This window comes from Aptenodytes patagonicus, chromosome Z (assembly GCF_965638725.1).
Source record: "Aptenodytes patagonicus chromosome Z, bAptPat1.pri.cur, whole genome shotgun sequence".
NCBI lineage: Eukaryota > Metazoa > Chordata > Aves > Sphenisciformes > Spheniscidae > Aptenodytes > Aptenodytes patagonicus.
Genome location: NC_134982.1, coordinates 86253275 through 86275866, shown reverse-complemented (window position 1 = coordinate 86275866; position 22592 = coordinate 86253275). Strand labels below are relative to the sequence as shown.

Genomic DNA, 22592 nt, shown 5'->3' with positions numbered 1-22592 from the left:
CCAAAACCTCAGTGGCAAGCTGTGTCTGATTTTGGCACATTACAAAAGCATGAACTGAAGGAATAAAGTTCACAGTAGAGCTGTGAAGGCTACCAGAGGTCTTATAAATGCGTTCCACTCGGAAAGACTGAAAAAAAAAAATGTTTTGATTTATTTTGTTTTGTTTGGGTGTTTTGTTTTTTTTTTTTCCTAAAGGGACATGTATTGGCAAACTACAAGTGGGCAAAGGAACTGGCAATCTACGAGTAGGCAAAAAAAAAGAATAATTCTTCCTCCATGTTGTAATACATTTTTCTTACTGGAAAACACAAGCTGAGGGGCTTAAACTATACCAAGATTGGCTGATGGCTATCAGAGTAGTCACAGAAGGGATTAGATGTATGCAGCTGATCCACAAGGATCAGGGCTAGGTCCCTTAAAAGAGGATCCAGACACAAACTAGTAAGGTACTTTCAAGCCCAGAAATTAATGCTTGGGGAAAAAAAAATATAAAAATACCTAAAGCACATGCCTTAAAATGAAAGATGTTAGGCAGCTCTTATTTCTCTGTTTGAACCATTCTTTCCAATGAAGCCCCCGTGGTTTGGTTCTAATGTAGATAAAGCCTTCTCTTCTGGTGAACACTTGTTAAACATTTCCTAGGCAATCCACAGAGTCAAGCCCAAAACAGGAAACAGAGAAGATCAGCTGAGTTTTCTTTTTTCCACTGTAGATCATTTCTTAGTTCTACTCCTTTTCTTTCCTTGCCTTGCCTCGCCTTTCCATTCTCCTTTCCTTCTCCCCTTCCTTTCTCCCTTTACCTCTCACTTCCCTTCCCTTCGTTATCAATAACTGCAAACTATGCACATCCACAGGATAACTGCACACATCCAGAGAAGATGCCTAGCATCTATTTTATTTACATCTTATTTGGTATTTGACTAGGATGTTGCCTCCCAATGCCCCTGATGATAAGCAAGCTCATTTATATCCATAATCAGCTGTATTTATATCCAATACATCTGTTTGGTTAAGTGAAAAGGAAAAACAAGGATCTAGGAAGAATTCCCATCCTCATTCAATACTGATTTAGTGGGGGACATCCACACTGGCAAATGAAGATTTAGGGATCTATGGTCAAGCATGGATCCTCTTACCATCCAAAATGCCTAACTCTGTTTTGCATGACTCCAACTAGGTAATTTCAAAACAATGTCCAGGCAGAGGCAGACTGAGTCAAAAAAAGTCATTGTTGATGAAACTACAGCAGATTTTGCTCTCTCCATCCTCTACAGTCTATCAACACTGCTCCAACTCTACTCCAAGGCCTTAGGGCCCATGTGCCACCCATGAGAGCATACCATACATACCCTCAGTTTTGTGTTATAAAAACACTCCCTGGTTGCTGTCAACATAACTCTCATGTTGTTTCAGATACTCTGAATTGAAAAAACCCACACAAAGCAATACATTTTATTGCTATGAAGACTCTTTGAAGAGACCAAGTGCTATGTAGTTTTGGCTGGGGGAGAGATTTCAAACAAATGTGAATGAGAACCAGTCTGTGTCACTTAACCTTTGGGCCAGGTATCAGTCCTTGGAGTTCTTTTATTTGACATGAATGTTTGGAATTTGAGTTGTCATTTTATAATTTAGAACATTTTCAAAGGTGACAAGCAGTAACCTCCTCAAGTCTAGGAGGTCTAGTGAAATAGCTAATTTTCGGTGATGGTGGATACCTACAGTTGGAGAGAAGCAGGCCCCTTTACAGTATTTCAAGTTGGTCCTGAAAATTTATACACCAGTTTGGGTTTTTTTCTTTGTCTTGGCTTACAGCGGTAAGATCAAACTTCTACAGAAAACCCAACAATGATTAGGAGAATGTATCTTCTTACAGTTTTATTACAGTGTTTATGTATAAACTAAAATCAGCTATATTGAAATACTGATTCATTGCCCTAAGTTCATACTGTGATAGTCATATTTCAGTAGTTAAAATAATAAAATATATAAATGAAGGCCTAAACATAAACTGGTCTTTCTGCAAATTTGCATGTCATAATTTCCCAGCCAGCAAAAGTGAATGCTTATGCCTCTGCTGTTTCAGAAACTGAGAGTGGTGTTTGAGCATCTTTGTGTGAAGCAGAAAACTCCAGCAACTATAGAAAAAAAAAGAAGTCATAATAAAATCATGTACTGCAGCTGCATAACGACTTGCATTAAAAGGAAGCAACAGTTTCAATTCTTTTAAAAATATATTATTATTACATAAGGATGATGATGATAATAATAATGATGATAATTATGATAAAAACATTGTTTTTCTAAATGCTACACATCCCTCACCAAAAAGTGTAAAAACATGATTTGATAAAAACAAACATCTGGCTTCCAGCATCACTACACAAGGCCATGGATGCCTTCATAAAAATAAGACTCAAAAGGCTGTGGCAGCTGTACTGAAGCTGAGCATTAACAGTCAGAAGCAGTCTGCATTTCTAACAGCTCATTATTCATAATAATCTCAGGCCCACGGCAAGTTTTAAAAGAAGAAGTGACATGGCTTGGGTAAACTGAACACTGGAAGGCAAGCACAGTGGTATCGTGACTCAGGAAGACATAATATGTCCCCTTTCATGATTCAGTCCTTCAGAAATCTTCGTATGAGCACACTGAGCAAGGACCTTCCCTCCAACTAAGCTGATTTTTCTACAGGACGGAGCAGGGAAGAACAATTTCACACCGGTCGGTGTAAATTACGGCTGCCTCAGGGTACTCTAAATTACACTTGGCAGGCCAGAGAGGTTGTTCAAGCAGTGGAGGCCGACTGAAATGTGACATGGCTTGATATTTTGATGACTCTCTGATACGCAAGGGTTTCTTTTAGCAAGAGGTTCCCCTCAGGAAATATATGCTTTTTTTGTCTGCTCTGCAACAAGAGAGTAGCTCAAAATAAGCAGGAGAGAGCTATCTGATTTATATTTGCATCGGGTAACTCCAATAAACGGCCTTATGGTAAGGTGAAAGCAGCACTGGTTTATACCTGAGTCAAAGGGTGTTGCTGGAGCTTTCAAAGAGTCTTGACGCAGCCCACATCCCGCTGACATCGCCTTGGCAGGATGTGGTTGCCCACCAGCTCTCCTATATTCTTTGGAAAATCCCTGCCACTTTTTTTTTTTTAATGACTTGCAAAAAAACTGCATGCTTCACCCATGTTGGCCAAATTTCATGGGCTGTATCAAATTTTAAACTGAACTCTGATTTCCTTAAATCGAGTCGCAGTTCAGTACTATAAAATAGCTCAAATTTTGATTTTATTAGAAAAAACCTTGGAAATGTATTCGTTACACACTGGTAATTTCTAACTAGACAGTTCAAGATTTTAAAGTGATATTTACATATGTACATGCTCTTACTAGAAATATTTTGCGTATTTCTTTCCATAAAAAAGTGTAGCCAGCTGCGAGAATTGGGTCCTAAATGCAAGCAATTGGGTGCTAAATACAGAGTCTATTGAAATTAAAGGGTACATGATGATTACAGAAGTTTTTAAAAAACTGACACTGCTGGAGTTACATTTTACAAAGAAAAAATTTTTCTAATATTAGTGGGTTCCAGTCCCAAAGAATAATCTGTTATGTGTAAAGCACCTCTGAAATTTAAGATGACAGACACCACAGTTGTAAATATCACACTTCTCTCTGCATGATACCTATCTGAAGCTATTTAAATATCAGTTCCTGTTGCTTCTAGTTCTGAAAAACATCCTTTTTGTAATTTACAAAGTAAATTTGCTGAAAATTTATAAGCTTTCTACCAGTAAGATAAGACATTTAGGAAAGCTAAGAAAATGTCAGGTAAAACAAATTAGAAATGTAAAAAATGCACCAGCGTTTATAAAGATTTCTTATTTTTAACTTAAACAATACAGTGTTTCCTGAACTTCTACCATAAGCTCATGTCGGTGCTGTTACTGATAAGCAAAGAACACTAATATAAATAAAAGTTCTTGCTGATAAGTGAACCACAGACAACCCTTCCTGATATTACTGAAGGTTTTTTTTAAAACTTTGTCTCAGTTCTCACCTCCAAACAACGCAGCCAGAGAATCTCCAGCTCTGGATGTTAACAGAGGCTTTTGCAATATGTGGAGTTTTGTTTGTTTGGGGTTTTCAGGGTGGGGTTTTTTTCCCCCTGCTTTGCAAACATACGCAGCTTTCAGTACAGCCTGTGCAGGACACCACGCAGAGCGGAAACTCGTGGTGTTACTGCTCTGGAGGAAGTACCAGTTTCTTTCCTCACAAGCAGTCTGAAAAACCTAAATCTGTGAGCCTGCAGAGCGGCGAGCCTGCACCCCCCATGCCCCTTATCGAAAGCGCTGCATCTGCCTTTCCCAGATGGTGAAACAGCAGATAGGCACCCAGCTGCCTGCGAGGCCGCCCAGCAAAGCCCAGCTGTTGGCTGCGGGCGCTGCTGCTGAGCAAACGCTGAGGGCAATGCCCGAGGAGCTCAGGTCCCCTCCGGCAGCGGTCCCACAGCACGCAGCCACCTCCGGCAAGGGGCAAGGTTGGCACCACTTCCACGTCTGTTAGCTCTGGGATGACAAACTGCCACTTGTTGAAGGCTGAACGTTACTGGCTCCACCAGCTGTTTATTAACAGGGTTTTACGAGGCTGTGCTTTGTTAGCCAGCATCGGCATGCTGCAGAAACAGACTTTGAGATAAGCTGCTTCTTGCAGCTGAGCATCCCGAAGCCAGTGCAGCTTCCCAGGGAAGATGGGGCACCTAGCAAAGACGTGGAACAGCCCCTGCGCAAACACTGAGCCTCTGCCCCAAAACCACCTGTCTGGTTGGAGCTACAAGTTCATCTTACACTTTTGAGCACCTTTGCAAGAAACCTTATTCTCTGTAAGTTGTGCAAGTTCTTCATAAATCCATGGCCACAATGTTCCACCAGCTGTTTCACAAGTTATCCTACATTTAGATGTGGTCTTGATCCATGGTGACAACTACACAAATTTTGATGTCAAAATGTAAAAGATGCCTGGTTCAATTTGCCCTGCTTATCTAAGAGATGAGGTGCAAGAACTGGAATCAGGGAAAAAGCACTTTTCACCCTATAATTTCAGCAAAACAGTTGATTGAGAAAGGTTGTAGAGACCTATGGAATTATTTTGGAAAAAAATTTAAAAGGCGACTGCTTTCCCTACAGCTGCAGCTCAAAGACTACTCCACAATGTTACTTTTGCTTTTGTTTAATCACTTTACCTCAAAAGGAAATAGGGGATTTTCTCTGGACCACAAACATCATCTGCTTATCGGTCAAAGCAAGCAAATCTCAGATGAACCATAAAAGCTGCCCCAAAGAGCCCAGTACAGCTGTGAAACACGTCACCTACTTGTACAAGTACCTTTTGAGACTTCTGTAATCAAATACTACTGCCCAAAGCATAATGCAGCTAGACTGACCCCCTTTGATTCAGTGCTGTACTTGGCCTCTGTCACCTCATTGGGATGATGGGAAAATGAACAACCCAAGAAATCTCTTACTGCCCATACTACTGCTGTGGATATTGTTTGGTATGAATGAAAATCAGAGACAGGCCCATACCTTTTATTTCATATACAATTCAACATGGGGAAATTAATTCTTTTACTGGATGTAAGTTTCAAATGAAATGCAAACTGTTTATTAAACAGTTTTTCCCGATTTTATGAGTGATAATGTGGCAGTCAACCCCTTGGCATTATTTAGTTTTCTTTTAGTTTCTTTACGCAGCAAAAGAAAGAGAAAAGAAAGTGAGGGGAAGAGGAGAAGAAGGAGGGAAAAAAGGTAATGAAAACACAGTTAGACCATTTTTGTTAAGAAATGTAAACTCAGAAAGCAGCAGAACTTACAATTGCCAGAAATCAAGCCAAGGCTTGCTCATTCCTGTTTACATTTGGACAGATTGTCCCAACAATTTTTTGAAAGACAACTCTACATCAGTAGGAATTGCTGCTAGAAATTTGACCCTATCACCTTTACTCACATGTCAAAATTCATTATGAGTAGCACCACAGTCATTAATGGAGGTACTCGCAGAGTAACTACCAACAATAGAAAACAGTGGGGAAAATCCAGTCCACCATGAACAAAAAATGAAGAAGTGCCAAGATGCTGTTTTGAAACAGCAAAGAACAGGATCTTCAGTAGATTCAGTATGAGTCAGTGTGTGCAACAACAGTCTTGTCAATAAACCAGACCTACTGCATAATAAAGCAAAAAACAATTTCCTTGTTTTTCTCTACTGCTACTGTTACTGTAGAGCTAAACAGTTGTGAAAAGGGGAAAAATAAAATGCCTAAGCAATGCTTTTCTATAATAAGGACCCAAAATGTCATCTACTGTTGTTTAAGAACATGGCCCGCTGTTTCAGTCTTATTATACCATCCTCTGGAAATTTCTCTGAACAATTTTATACCTACTTTTTTTTCCTCTTTTTTTCCCCTCCTGTGAAAGAAAATACTAAGGAAGCAGCAATTACCAAAGGAGAAGCAGCAAGGACCTAGCAGAAGCACTGCGTTAATGCAGTTTAGACTTCCAAGGCACTGGAAGCTCTGGAGTCCCCAGGCAGATCATGCCAGAAGCCCCAGAAGACATGCAGCCCTCAGCATTTGACCAGGAAAATAAGCTGGTAGAAACCTGCTTAAAACATGTTAGAGCAGAGTTCTTGCTAACACTGCAATTTTAAAATTATTGAAGGAGTCCTGTGTCTGATTTTAGTTAATTCTCTTGCTCCTGTTTACATCTAAGGCTTCTTTCCCATGTGCATCACTCATTATCAATGGCTTTGAAACAATGATCTATTATTTTCTGGGTTTTGACTATTTAATAATTGTTACAGTATCTCACATTCAAGAGCACTAGCTTTTAGGGAAGGCAGTCCTATTTAGAGTACTTTTTCTACTAATTCTTTAAACCAAGGATTTTAATATAAGTCTAGCTGAAAAAGGGGATGTTTCCATGTGCAAACTGTCAAACATAAATGAGGCTCATGTTCACAGTCCTGCCCTTTGGCATGAAGAATAACAAAATGTCATGAAAAGTTTTTTTCCCCACTTCAAAACAGTATTTAGTGTGTAGACCTTTTTTAATCTGCATGTTTTGTTGTAACATAATAAATGTCCAAGATAAGCACACACCACAACCTCTTCTTCTGCAGCCTCTCTATTAGACATACTGATTCTGTGTGACAACTAAATTTAATACTGCTAATACAAATCAATCTGCTAAAGCTGCGTTCCTTTTTCTCAGACATACCTTAGCACAGTTCGGTGGGATACACTTATAACTACTGGTGCTGTTACATAGCACAGACAAGAGTCTGCCTTCCAAAGCACAGCTCGCTGCACTAATTACAGTCAATGTCCATGTACTTCATGCAAAATCGACCTACTGCAGAACAGTGCTGTGGTAAAGTTAGGAAAAAACCTTATTTTCTTTCTACTCTTTTTAGGAAGATCAAATACAAGAGGTTCGATTTACATACTTATTATAAACAGCATGTCAGCGTCAATGAAGTAGTCGGAGCCAGTTGCTGGTATTGATCTCACTATTGCTTATTTTAGCATTTCCTGCTGTATTCTAGCGTATCAGAGGAAGGCTTTTCTAAACTGTTAGAAAACAGATAAACCGAGAACGAGTTTTTTTAGTAGCAGTAGGCGGTATTCTGCTAATTAAAGACCACAAAGTAGGAGGGACTATCTTGCTAATTTCTTACACAACCTGAAAGGAAATATGAAGCTTTTAAAAGCTGTCAGTGGCAGGGATGCAAGCCTTCATCCTGCAGCTGTTCTCTGTTACTCTTGCCATAGTACTATGCAGGCTTCAGAGAAGTTTCTGGAGTTTTGCTTGGGCACAAAAATCCCCTCGTCTGAAGCTGTTTGAGGGACCAGGCCCCAAGGTCATTTGTGGGTGCAGCTTTCACCTGTAACAACCTATCCTTGCAACCCTTTAAAACTACCTTGATTTGTCAGAACTTAACATTGGTTGGGAATATTACCTTAATAACAAATATTTTCCTCTACTCACTTTTCAAAATTCTGTCACTCAAATCAGCCAGAATTTATCTTTCTTTATTTTAATGCTTTAAAACCACAACACAGCGATTATGTCTGTTTCTGATGTGCTAACATTTGCTTAACATTAACAGTAAATATTTGCCAAGATATAAAAAGCACTCAACCCCCTGCCCCCACCCCCAACTATTTTCCTCCACTGAAAACATATGCTGGTAATGAGGGATAAATAAAAGGTAATTAAAGCCATCACATTTAGCATTGAGTTATTTTTAAATAATCCTTAGCAGTGGGTAGCATATTAGGCAGCTTCACTGGAAATAATGGAGGAGTTCAGAAAACAAAGCTCAAGTACAGAATACAAAAAGGCCAAACTTTGTATTCTCTTAACTGTTGCTATACATCAGGGAAATTGGGTAATTTGCCCAGTACATATCTATCTATCTATCTATATATATATGGGAATGTCTACACTGTCGTGCAGTGTAGACATAACCCAGGTAGCTCTGGTTCATCAGAAACGTTTCTCTTACAGAAGTGCAGAGCTCAGCATGGGCTAATTTACCCTGCTGAGAAGGGCAAAAGAGTGAATGGTGAGAAATCAGCCAGTGAAAAATGCAGGCTTTTTCCCCCCGCTGCTTCAGCTGAGTGGTTTGCACAGCATTCAGCCTCACATCCAGATGTCCACGCATCATTCTGCGCTGAGCCCTAGCAACAGCGGTCTGCAAAAGCTTTGAAATCCTAGGTGATTTGCCAGCAAACTGAGGAGAAAGGAGGTGGAGAAAATTGGGATAACAGGAAGCACAAGCTGGAGGGAGAGTACCACACAGGGAGACACTTCCAAGTCCACGCAGAATATAAAGCAAGGCTCAGGCATTAGGGGATGGGAATTCCACATCCATTTGTCACAGAAACCTCTTTCTCTTAGCACGTCTGACAGTTCAGTTAAAATCCCTGAATGCTTTTTCTGGCTATTCTTGGCTATTTTCTTAGCTATTCCTGCCTGTAAAAGTCTGGTGTTTCAAGCATGTTGTTTTAAGATTCAGGACTAAATTTAACGCTTTTAAAGTAATACGGGAAGGGGGACATAAGAGACTTCATCCAAATATTTAGACAGACATTAGCTTGCTCAAGCTAAAAAATTCCTGTTACTGGTAGTGGCACAAGTCCTTAGGTTTAAGGAAGCAGGGCTCCATTACAGGGAACAGCTAGCAAGCCAGGGATCTGTGCCCAGAACACGTGCCAGCAGTGAAACAGTCATCCACCTTGGTGAGACCTGTCCAGTATTTTGTCTGACTGGGTTAAGTGTCAGTGCACCAGCCTGGCAGGTGTTCGGTTAGAGAGAAAGCATGACTCCATCTGTAACAAATAATTAAGGTTTATGGGGTCCTCCTTAAAAGTGCAGCCAGTAAATAATTAGAAGTTGCAGGGGCTGTAGTCCTTGAAATAAAACTTAATGAAAAGTAGTGTCTGGAAAGGTGCTTCAGGAAGATTTTATCCTTACAACAGCATCAAAACAAATGAACCTTGGAGAAGTACTTAGACAACACATCATGAATTATTATTATGTGTTATGTTTTTGTTCAGGTTGAGCCCTGATCCTAGACTGTCCCCATCCTCCCACCTATCCCTATGAGTTAAAACTTCTTTATTTAAGAAATCTTTGGTGGGCCTTATCATTCAAACTTCCAGTCCTGGCAAGGCTTTAAAGTAAACATTTCTCATCACGCGCAACTTCTATGTACTTTGTATAACACCAAATATTACAAGCAGGGCATAATCATTTACAGGTTGTGCTTCTTTTAAGCCTTCCACTTCTTCACTACACTCTCAAGTGATGCGAACCCTGCTACCCTGCTAGCATTTGTGGTTCACCACATGAAAGCGTCTTTGGAAGTGTACACTATCTCTATTTTTGTGCATTGTACAGCTCTCAGCATACAGGTGTTAAATAAACCAACAAGTAAGACTTAATATCTCAGAGCATGAGTTATCTCCATGCTTCTATTTTATCACTAGTTTGGGTTACAACCCAGCAGGGCATGACTCGCTCAAGGAAACTGAGCATTCAGACAGCAACTGCACTGCTTGTTTTGTCTGAAATCCAGGTCTGACTTCCTCTCATGTGAGGATACACAAAGTGCCCTTGACCCACTGCTATGCACCTGGTACTGGAACGCATTTTCTGTGAAGTTTCTTTTCCAGATAATGTTGGCCGTGGCTCCCAGACATTAATTTGTGCCCCATGCCGTGCCCATGTGTAAGAGCTTGATTCAGAGAAACTGCCATGTGAGTAACAGGAAGAGTCGTAACTCTCAGTCACAAGAAGTTCATCATTTCCAGCTTTCTGTAGCCTTGTGTTCTCTTGTCCCCTGGACGTGGCTGCACAGTCACAGATCCAGTGACTTTGCTGGAAAAATCTCTGCCTTGGTCTAGACTGCAGAGATAGAAGTGTTTGTTTTACTCTAGAAAGGAATTTTGCTGGACAATCTTTTTTCATTATTTCTCATAGATATCATTATGGCAGATGATGTGATACAAAGAAGATATATTTGTGAGAACATTTAGCTTGGCCTTTTTCTGCTGTGAGATGTTATCATATCGCTATCGCTGAAACCACATACACGGATACTTCTATAATTTTAAAGTATTGCAGTGGTTCATGTGGTTCTTCTGTGCTCAGTTTGTTCGCCACAGGGGATTTTAAAGAGGAAAATGAATGAATTAGGTGGGACCTCCTGAGAGGGGAGATCATTCTTCCCTTGGGCAAATAAATGATCTTGCTAAAAAAGAGACACTTCCAGAAACCGGAGGGATAGGCAGAGGGAAAAGAGCTCTAAAAAGTGCAAGGAGCAGACAGCCATGTCTCAGAAATGACCAAAAAAAAAATTCTGGGAACTAGAGGAAACTATATAGTTTGCTTCAATTAAAAAAGATAGGCTAAACCTTGACAAGCCATGCTTGAAAACCAGCTTGACCAGCTTTTGCAAGGACACAGTGGGCAGGGAGATATTTGTTTATAAACTTTTAAATTTGTATTCTGTCATGTCTAATCACTTCCGTTTTTTTCCTTTTCAAAGGTTACTTGTTTTAGTTTATACTCTAACAAAAACAGTCCTTTGGCCTTCTTAGGGGAGTTCAGTTTCAAGAAGAAGATCTAGTCAGACTCAAAGCTTAAAGCTAAGAGAACTTCTCAAGTTTATAAAAAACATACTTTAATGCTATTGTAGTAAGAGTTTTCAAACCACCCAAGTGAGTTAAAAGTTCAAGCTCCTCTGAGCTGTGATTCTGGCCCATTTTGGAGTAGTACCTTTTTTTTATAACTTCTGTTATAGCTCTGGACAATCTCTTGGGTACAAGTCCAGTGAATGTAGCATAATTAACCTCTAAACTCATGTTTGTGAACAAAAACTGATACTTGTAATTAAATAATTCTGGTCTCCGATCTTAGAAACAGATGAGTTAAGGCAAAACCCTACGAATGGGTGTGGTTCCACTGACTTCAAAGGTTATTGAAATTTTTACTTGTATGCAAGTGTGGACAACTAAATTTTCAGGGTTATGTGAGAAATTAGAAAGCTACTTTATTGTCAAAGATTCCCATTTTAGAAGTTCTTTTGCTTGCTTCTTTGTTTTGTAAGAGAGTTATAAAGTGTCATGAACCCAAACCCAGCTTCTTCCATAAAAGATGATTGATTTGTTGCTAGTCTCAAGTCATTCACCAGTTTGAGGTTTTATATCTATACCCACATTGGTTTCCAGAACTGTCTGCAGTCTGTAAATCGCCTGTGATGCAATCCCTCTAAAGATACATGGTAGACATATATTGCTGACATTTTTCTTCAAAGAAACCATCAATGAGACTGGGATGAAACTGGTGGGAGCTAGATTTTATGTAATTCTTCACATTTCTCTCCTCACCTCTCCATTGCACTTTACATCTCTCTTGGCCAGTATCTACAGTCTCAATTTGCCTCCATATGTTTTCCACCATACCAGGTGAACTGTGTCTTTGTACTTTAAGAGACCTATTAGAAATACACTACTTACTTTAAACGTATTGCTAAGATTAAACTCACTTTGAGAACATTAGCTAAAAGATTTTCAGAAACGAGGCCATGACTGATTAGCTGTATATACCAGGACAACAGCAAATGCTGAACTGTCTGAAGTTTGGGAACCACAGTGAGCTTTGGAATTTGATTTTAAGCTGAACTCTTGTCTTGTGAACTCATCTGTTCATAAGTTTTTCTTATTCAATAGGAAAAAGTCTTCTCAAATGGAGAAGAAAGGTGTTAAAGTGTGCAAGGACATTTACAGTTCCTGTGAAGGAACACAAATTATGGGTTTGGTTTATAATCCTGAAAAAGACAATCAGATAGGAGATAAGAAAAAACAAATTTAAGAGAAAGGTTATCCTGAGGTTTCTACTTATGTCACAACACAAAGTCACGGTGACATTCAATGTAATAAGAAATGACAAAAGGAAATACTTTTTTAAAACAGCGTGTACCTAAACGGTAGAATTTATGTCCTTAGAAGATATTTTAGACAGAGATATTTTAGACAGAGATTGCAGCAAATTCAAACAAGGGTTGGAAAATTGTCTGTATGACATAAAGACTCAGAAATATAGAAGGATAATATTTTTTTTTTAGAGTGATTTTAAACCATCTAGTTCAGACCTTAATTCAAATTTCAGTTATTAGCCACTTGAAAGGAGCTGGCACCTGCCTCTTACCACTAAAAACCACTAATGCCTCAGCCATCATGGCAACTCTTAAGCAAGGATATACATTTTAGAGCATGGTTACTAGAGAGCAAGGTAGACAATATACTTGAAATTTAGAGACACATTAGAGATTCCATTTGCAAACATTGACAAACCTTCATGTAAGACTTTTACCATAACACAAAAAGTAAAAAACAGGATAGATAGCAAATGCCTATCCAAGCCTCTTCTACAAGGGGCATTGTCCCTGCCCATGGCAGGGGGGTTGGACTAGATGACCTTTGAGGTCCCTTCCAACCCAAACTATTCTATGATTCTACAAGTCAGCTGCACACAGAGAATGCCCCCACTTTGAAGTTTCACGACATGATTGAGCCAGTGGTTATTACACACAGAAATTAAGCAGAGGTGCAGTTATAAACACCTGCATCTGAAATAACTTGTTATTCTTTTTTAAAAGAAGACAAGAGAACTAATGCATATTTTTAAGAGGGGATCAAATCTTATTACTTTCCTTAGTAAAGGTATTGTATCAGATATTCATAGAACCTCCACATTTTTCTTTACAGATATCCAGATAGACTGCTCTTCCACCATTCAAACCCATCCTAGGCAAATACGCATCTCACTACTTCTTGCATTCAAGTTATGCTGATACGCCTTTCATTGCCAACTTTTCGAGTCCTATTCAAACAGCCTTTCACCTCCAGCTGAGCAATAGGGAAATTAGCAAAGGGAGGAGTAAAAGAGCCCTTTCTTGGCAGTTAGCTCTTTCACACATCATTGAGCTATGATCTCAAAAAAATTATGCTACCTGGTGGCATTGATACAGCAAATTTACCAGTATCATAAAAATATTCACATAATGCCAAAGAGTGCACTGTTCATGCCATACATAAACTCCACGAATTATGAAAATAATCACCAATATGTATACTACTGTTATCACTATAGCAGCCTGCTAATTTATACTGTGACATATTATGGGAGTTATTGTACAAAATATATGCATTTGTGTGTAGAATTTGTCATATCTGAAGGACGACCTTGTCATAATACTTCTTTTGAAGCACAAAATCCAATACAGCTCAAATAATTTTTTGTTCAGTACAAGAATAAAATGAAGTTCATTCATGTTGGCAATTAATTGTGCCCATGGCATTCTGGTTAGGAACAAAACAGTTGGTCAGACACCACAGTAATGCAAAAATTAGTTGCCTGAAGGAGGTATCACTTAGGAGAGAGCTGAGATAACAGGCTTCGCTGCTTTTATTACTTTAACCAGTCTTCCAGCTCTCACATAGAATGAGGTCCTTACCTGCCCACCATTGTTCTCAAACTATTTGTGAGGCTGATTCTGAAGTTAGTATGTAATGACCTTGACTTTGGAAATCTCCTTGTTACTTTTTCCACTACTACATCCTGGTTTGGAGAAAACAAACCAAGTGATGCAGTTCAATCTGTCCTCTTCCCTACATTCTGGCTTTGAAAGTCCTCTTTGTATATTTAAGAGCAACTTTTAAAGTGCTCTTCAAATTAGGAATTAGCATCAATGCTATTTATGAAAATCCTTGCAGATATCTCCTTACAATGTTCACATTGACTGAGCTGGAATAAGCTGCACACTCACTAAGCTTGGGATGATTTCTGGCATTTGCCCACTTTAGTAAGATGCTGGAAAAGTTTTATATTTAATTTGGGGAAATGAGTTGGACGAGTAATTTTCCTCCACTTAATAATTTTATCAGAACATAGGGATTTTTCCTTGTTCTTGAAAGAATAAGACATGGACATCAAAAGAAAACAACTGTGAAACTGTGGTTCACTGCATAATGATACCATCAGCCCACTGTCTGATTGCAATCAGAAGACTTGATTATGCTACACACATTTCTTGTGTTTACTATGCATAGAGAAGCATTTTACCATGAAGAAAAATACAATACTCTTGTTCACCATGTTCTGTGAAGAAATATCTATGTGTATGGGATGGTATAGATCTATGCAGCACTCCCTGAGGTAGTGTGAATATCGGAAATGGTCTGCTATTGTAGACCTCAGATACTCTTTTGAGTTGAGAGGTGGGTCTATTAATGTGGGACTAAATCTTGGCTAACAAGGCTAGACAGCTTGTAGTACCCAGTGTAGCTCATTTAGATCTAAATCAGGTATCCCTGCTTATCATGCACTGTACACATATATATGTATATACAAGTAGTATTTATAAGTGCACATATATATGTATATGCATATACTCAAACAAACAGACATTGAATTCCAGTATCTACTTCTCACAGTAATTCCCTTTGTATGACAAAAAACCACTGTACTGAATTTTGTTCAGTTATAATGGAATGATGCACACTGTATCTTCCTCTTTTATTAAAGACAGATGGATATTCTCCTGTTTTGGGTCTACTCTGCAAGCACCCTCTTAAGAAGTTTTCATAAAAATAATTTGTACATTCTTCTACTATTTTAAAAAGAAATTGTGTGTTTACTCTTTCCTGTGCATGAAGCATGTAATTATGACACAAAGTGAATAAGCATAATAGCCTCATATCCTAGAATAGATATTATCATAGATCAGCTTTGCCAGAAAAGGGGCCAGAGTAAAAGAGGTAGGGAAGGAGAACAAAAATATTTATGTATCTTTCCACTTAAATGTCTCAAGTTCTATGAAGATGTATTGTTTTAATTAGGACAGTTTTCTGAGGTCATATATAGCTTTGAAAGGGCTGTGTTAATTATTGGCATTACAGCAATGCTCAAGCTGGGAACAGTTTGGAATATAACATATTAAGTATTCCAAGAGAAACACTTCAGGAAATATATTTGACATGTTAATGTAGCAACATTGTTTAGCAGAGAATATATTTAATAATCTAAGAGATGGGGGGGTTTAAGGCTTGGTTTCGTGTTGTGTTTTTTTAAACACAGAAATTAAATGGAAGAAAAACATGCTCTTCTGCTCACTTCTGCAGCAGTAGCCATTTCTATCCTTTACCCTGGAATTGCACAGTCTCAGAAAAGAATAAATAATTTACCCACAAAGCAGACATGGTCGAGCTGGCTCTGCCAATGCTCAGCCCAGGATGGAGCTGTGGAGAAACTGTAGCAAAGCCCAATTGCACGGAAAGTGCTGCATTGCATGTGGGCGACATACTTGCTTCATCTCCACCAAATGAGGAATCCCCCTGCCCCTTACTGCATTTGGCGGTATGCATATCCCCTTCTCTATGTGCAAGCAAATTAAATATAAAACAATATAGAGAGTAAAATAGCTAGCTCATGCTTTTTTAAAGGAAAACTTACAGATCACTGTAGACGAGGCCATAAATCTGTGCTGTGCTGTGATGATAGATTCCTCTCAGGATAATTAAAAGCAGGATCACAACAAAAGCTGGAAGCCCCCAACTCAAAAGGAAGTAAAGCAGATAGCGCCGCTCTGTGTGTTCATCATTCATCACCAGGACGTACCAGAAATTAACAGCCTGAAGAATAATGCAGGATATTAATCAGTAGACTTGGTGGATGATTAGCTATCCCAAAAAACAAATCACACTGAAACTCACAAAACAGCATATTTCTGTCCCAGCATATGTGTATATACAAACATTTTTTGACATAAATATTTTGTTCTCATTTTCTTCTCTTAAGTAATCAAAAGAGACTGATTATAAAAGAAGTATGCTTATTTATATAACTGTTAGAATTGGAATTAGACTATCAGAGAGGAAGGACACCCTGTTTAGTAGAAAACAATATTTTTGCAGTGCAAAAATAGCTTTGTGGTGCAAAAGTAGCTTGCTTCTTGGATTTCCATACCTTCACAGAAAAGACTGACAACTAATGTTGCTAAATCTGATCTGTATTGAATCTTTTATAGTATTGATAAGAGTTTGATGAAAAAATGCAAAAAAGTGAATGTAAATTCACATGCATCTCTACAACAATCTGTGTCTTGTGATCAACCGAACGGCATAACTAAGAATTTAAAACCATGTATGAATCAAAATGAAGAGTGAAATAGTTGAAATCTCTTGAAAGAACTGGTAGTATGAGTAAGGAAACACTTCAAGTAAAATAAAATGCTTGGAGTTTTGCTTGGATCTTTGCATTTGCTTTAAGAGGTTAATAGTAAAAACACTTTCCTATGTACTGAGCATTTTTTATGCAAACCTACACACGTTACTACTTTCTAATAAACACCTAAACTATCCACAATAAAAACATGTTTTGCAAAATATTTCTTCACTTCCTCTACTTCAAACATATTATACCAGCTACAGCTCTGCATGTTATATAATTATTTCTGGCCTTTTACATGGGGTGAATAAAGGATTAATTTTGTCTTTTTCTGTCTAGAGGGCGTCTAATTCAAGCTTGTGCCTCTAGCCTGTCTTGACAAGTCAATGAAGAGAGGACAGACATCTTCAGACACTCATTGATCCTTACCCAATCATACTCATCTCTCTCCATTGTCTACACAGGGATTTCATACAATAATGTTGATTTATATGCTTAATTTGCAGCTGTCTATTGTTAGGATAGGTAAAATCCCTATACAGTGACAAGACAATCGCAAAGTGATTATTTGTGTTTGTGAAATTTTGCGGATTCCCATCAGCCAAGGGTTTGTCTACCAGTTTGTTCAAGCAGACTGAATTTTCACAATCAAGTACTTAATTAGTGGTTTGTGGATTCCTTATGTAAGTCTCATCAGTTAATTATCATTACAGGTTTTATTTTGTGATTTATATAGCATGAATATACAATACTTCATAAAGTACATTGCATATGCTAACAACTTGTTTTCAAAAAAAATTATTAGTTTAGTAAGCATTTGAAATGCTCCCTTAGAGAATTACATTTTATAAATATGTCCAGTGTCTGTAATTATATCAATTATATAGTAATTATTATGGCCTTTTATATTTTCGTTTGGTGATTGGTGCTATGTGAACAAAGGCAAAGTTTGTTTTCCTTAAAAGAACACAAGAAAATCCTACCATATCATTCTAACTGTCCTGTGTAGGTTGAAAGAACACAGAAAAACTATTAATTCCATGTTGAACATTCACAGGAAGAAAACATTAAACAGATGAAAATTGGTATTTGGAAAAAAAATCCACCGTTTGTGGAAAGATTTGGTTGTTCTCATATAATGTCCTTTTCTCTCTTAACTTTTACATGGGATTGAAAACCCATTCAAGATTCTGTTTGTCACCTTATGCCAATAAACATTCTTCAAAATTACATGCCCTTGGAGTCCTGACTAGGCTGTGCTTCACTGCGAGCATTTCCAGACAGCAAAATCCTTGAACTGATTTATGCCATTATGCTCAGGGATTGTTGGTTCTACTAATTCTGACAATCTGGTGAACATTGTTCTCACTCATCCAACTGAGATTGCTGTCTAAGAAATCGTACCTCATGTCCTTGCTCTGTGTTTGCTTAGCCATATTTACCTATCTCACCTCATTTATCACAGAAGAACACTTTAACACCAGTGCTGCTGCAAAGATGTAAAGGGGTTTGGGTAGTTCACCATTTCCTGCGCAGTGACATTTCTATCTTGAAATAAGTTTTCGTCTTTAACCCCTTTTGATGGTCCAAAATTTAATCAATGAAATACAAATAGTGGACTTAATTTTAGCAAATCCTTTCCTGTTGCCATGCTGCAACAATAACCAGTTCTACAGAAGAATAAAACGTACAGTCCATTTCCCAGGTGCTCAGGTGGGAGAACAAATGTACAAGTTGTGATTGTTCTGATGTAGAATGCAAAACAATTACGAATTCAAAAAACACTCTAATGAGATAATGTGAACTTCAGTGAAGCTTTTTTCTTTTAGAATGAGGCAATTAATTGAAATTACCTTCCCAAAATTGGCGTGCTTTTGTTTATTTATTTATTCATTCATTTATCTTTAGTGATAATCTGTGGATATCTGGTAAAGATTAGCTGCAAAATACTTTAAATAAAGTTTTTCCCAACGCAGTGAGAAAACTTCTATTTCCCTTCTTCCTTTTCTTTAGGAATGGCCACAGCTTTCATTTTCAGAATGGTTGCATGCTTTCATATAATTCCTTTTTCAAAGCTCTTAAGTAGTCCGTAAATCATTCTTAAAAATAAGCATTAAACTTATTGTAAGATAAGTACTTGTTTTACAAGTCTGCAATGAATTTGTAGAAAATTTAAGGTGCCATTAAATCCACAAAGGAAGAGGATTCAGGTATGGGTGACAGCAAGCTCATGACATTCACTCTGGTTTGCTTATTGAACTGCCACTTTTGCTGTTGATTTACTCCACTGTAGCAATGCCTCAAAAAAGTACAAAGAGTCCACCTTTTGCCATAATTTATTCTATGTCAGAACTGGCAATTGAGAACTACTCAATTTTATTTTTTTCTTCAAAAGACAGCTTTTAACTTTTTTTTGTAACATTTTTTTTGGTAACAAGGTAGAAAATGCTAAAAGAAGAAAATTGTTATTCCTGTTAAATAGTTGTCATACTACAGATTTGTCATGGGAAGAACAACAGAATACAGAAAGGCATCCTTAGTGTGTGCTCCTAAGATAAAAGCGCAGACTGCATTTGAAAATAGAGGCTTATGCTGTAGCAACGTACATTTGTATGAAGGGACATTTGTCAGGATGAAGACTTCTGAATTTCAGACATTAGTATAAGGCAAATATTTCAGGCTAAGCTCATTCTGTGAGCACCAAGAGTCATTTGCACCTTGCTTACTCCTTTCCCTCTGCAGTCAAGAAAGCCTCCTCCTTAAAAAATTGGGTAATGTTATCAACATTCTGCAACTTACAAAAATGTCCCTATAAAAGCCAAGAAACAAGACAATGCAATACAAAGGGACAGGAACAGACAAGCAAGGACGATTTGATGTGGCCTTTGTTCTGACTCTGAAAATGGACAAGGTGATCTCTGAGGTCCTTCCCATTCCTGCATTTCAGTCAATATCTGGGTAGTAGCTGTGTGTGTAGTACAAATACTTACATCGAATGTAAGCCTACAAATTCAAGAAGCTAAAAATGGAAAAAGAATTAGAATACAAAGCTATAAATTTTGTTGTTGTAACCATTATTAAAATATGATAAAATGCAAAGTATAATTACTATACCTAGCAATATGCCCAAGATGGAAAGATTAGGACAAAAAGGTAAGGAAGTTTTCCTAGAGTCTAGAAAGTAAAGATCTTTGATCTGGACTACAGAATTGAATCTGTATAGGTCCAATCATACTGCTAAATCTGTGTTTTCCTATAGACTTTTGTTGCCTGGAAATGTTGCTCCACCACCTTTTGATCACTTAAAACTGTCTGGATTTTCTGGATGTTTCAGTTCCACGTATCTGCACGCTGCTTGCACTTGATTACCACATTCACCCACTTCTGTATGCAGTGATCAAGACTGACACTAGCAGATTTGTATAAAATGAGTTAGTGATCAAGCATATGTACTACGCTATAGAGCCTCACAGAGGGCAGAGTGACTGCATGAGTGATACAGAACCTGTTTGCATATTTTTGCTGTTTCCCAGACAGAGGTATTTAAATCCCATTTAAGTATAAATACATTATTAATTCTGCCTTCCAAATCAAGTCATGTGTATTAAGTATACCATGCTGAGAAATATGAACATTCATTTCCCAGGAACTTAAATCTGTCATTTAGACAGCAGTAGCATCTAGACTTCCCAAATCAGTCTGGTTTTCCCTTGGATCCACAAGCTTTGCTAATACTGTCATGGGCATCAGTCCAAGCACAGAGGTGTCCCCAGCACTCCTTTAGCGCCCTGGCATTGCTTCCTCACTCTGCAATGAGAAATATAAATTTGGGACCTATTCTCAATCAGGAGGAGTAAATTGTAGCTGAGGGCTGGGTTGATCTACGTTTCAGATGATTTCTTTCCTTTTGGGTCTTTCAAACTTCAGGAATTATTCACAGCTGAAGACCTGCACCTACAAAAGGGGCAACCCCTTCACTCTGAGTTTTACTCCTGGCAGCTCATGCAGCTATCACTCAGCAGGCTATAAAGGATTCCCTCTTAAACACCTTTGTCCCCTCAGATCTGCATGAACAGTCTTCATGACTAACACAAGCCTGAGGCTCCACTAAATGCAACGGGACATGCAAGTTCTTAGGACCTGGCCAAAGTCTGTCCAACAAAAATAACAATGGATTTCAACTACAGCCATAAAAATGACCAACTGTTAACAGTCATAGATTTTTTTGTAATTATAAGTGATTAATCCTTGGAAGAGCAAGCATTCGAAACAGGAATCCTTTTGCAACTTAATGTGATGTAACACACGTAGGATGGGAAGATGAAACACTATCAAACACCGAGCAGTCAAAACATGAGATATCCCGGTAAAACAGCAACTTAAAAGCATTAGTTTGTCTGTCCAAAATAGTAAATGTTCAGGAGATCTGAAGCGACTTAGGAATGAAGTGAATGAGCAGCTGTGAAGAAGAATATAATTTACAGCTCACAAAATAATTTAGGTTAGTTAACCTAAGAGAAAGTCATAAGCCAAACTAGGTGGAGAAGTACAGCAGAAAAATTTATGTATTGAGACAGTAGAGACTAACATCCACTAGAGACAATACTTAATCTTGCTAACTCTATAAATTCAGGAAAAACAACAAGAATAAAAAGAGTATTAGTTTCACTAAAGACAGAGCAGTTCAGATCTCTCTGCTCCATTTTTACAAGCAGTTGCAGCAGCCGTGTTCATGACAGACGATCTACTTATAGCTTGCTAAGACCAACAAGCACAGTGGAGCTGTTAGAGATACTGCTAGGGTTCTCAATGAAAGTGAGCCTGACATAATCCCAGGAAAATGCCAGATACCACATGAATGTCACTGGGAGAGAAAGTTGTATTTAGATCAGCCTAATTTGCAATTCTTGGTTTGGTCTGACAACCTGCATATTGGAAGATTTGTATGGTAATGTTTGGAGCTGCATATGTAAAGCTGTATGCTATAATAAATGTGCTATGGACAAATCCTATTAAAATAACAGACAAATAAATGGCATAATTCACGCATTAGTACTAAATATACATTTCTAGAACGAGGGCATGATAATGTATTTTCCAAACAACCTCACAGCTTGTTATTTTGCCTACCTTACAACCGGTAATTTTCCATAACAAGTTTGATTGTTCATGGTCTCCCACGTTAGTTCAATTGTTTTTTACACCATTTACTATTCTATAATGTGTCAAAAGAGCAACGAAGCTGGTGAAGGGTCTAGAGCACAAGTCTGATGAGGAGCGGCTGAGGGCACTGGGGTTGTTTAGCCTGGAGAAAAGGAGGCTGAGGGGAGACCTCATCGCTCTCTACAACTCCCTGAAAGGAGGTTGTAGCGAGGTGGGGGTCGGTCTCTTCTCCCAAGTAACAAGCGATAGGACGAGAGGAAACGGCCTCAAGTTGCGCCAGGGGAGGTTTAGATTGGATATTAGGAAATATTTCTCCACCGAAAGGGTTGTCAAGCATTGGAACAGGCTGCCCGGGGAAGTGGTTGAGTCACCATCCCTGGAGGTATTTAGAAGATGTGTAGATGTGGTGCTTAGGGACATGGTTCAGGGGTGGACTTGGCAGTGCTAGGTTAACGGTTGGACTTGATGATCTTAAAGGTCTTTTCCAACCTAAACGATTCTGTGATTCTATGATTCTATGAAAAATCTGGCAATATTTATGAATGTGTATACTCCTTATTTTAATGCAAACTTATGAAGGTATGTTTGTCATACAAGTCTAATGACTAAAATGCTACTGACTCAAAAA

At 38.3% G+C, this 22592-nt stretch overlaps 1 protein-coding gene across 1 annotated transcript in view; it reads right to left on the bottom strand.

Moving 5' to 3' along the window:
• The window catches only part of ADGRV1 (adhesion G protein-coupled receptor V1), a 302215-nt gene that overhangs the window by 65940 nt on the left and 213683 nt on the right, over nt 1-22592 (bottom strand). The window contains exon 85 of the mRNA XM_076361800.1: nt 16088-16266. Within this exon, the coding sequence (XP_076217915.1) occupies nt 16088-16266 (179 nt within the window). The remainder of the gene's footprint in view (nt 1-16087; nt 16267-22592) is intronic.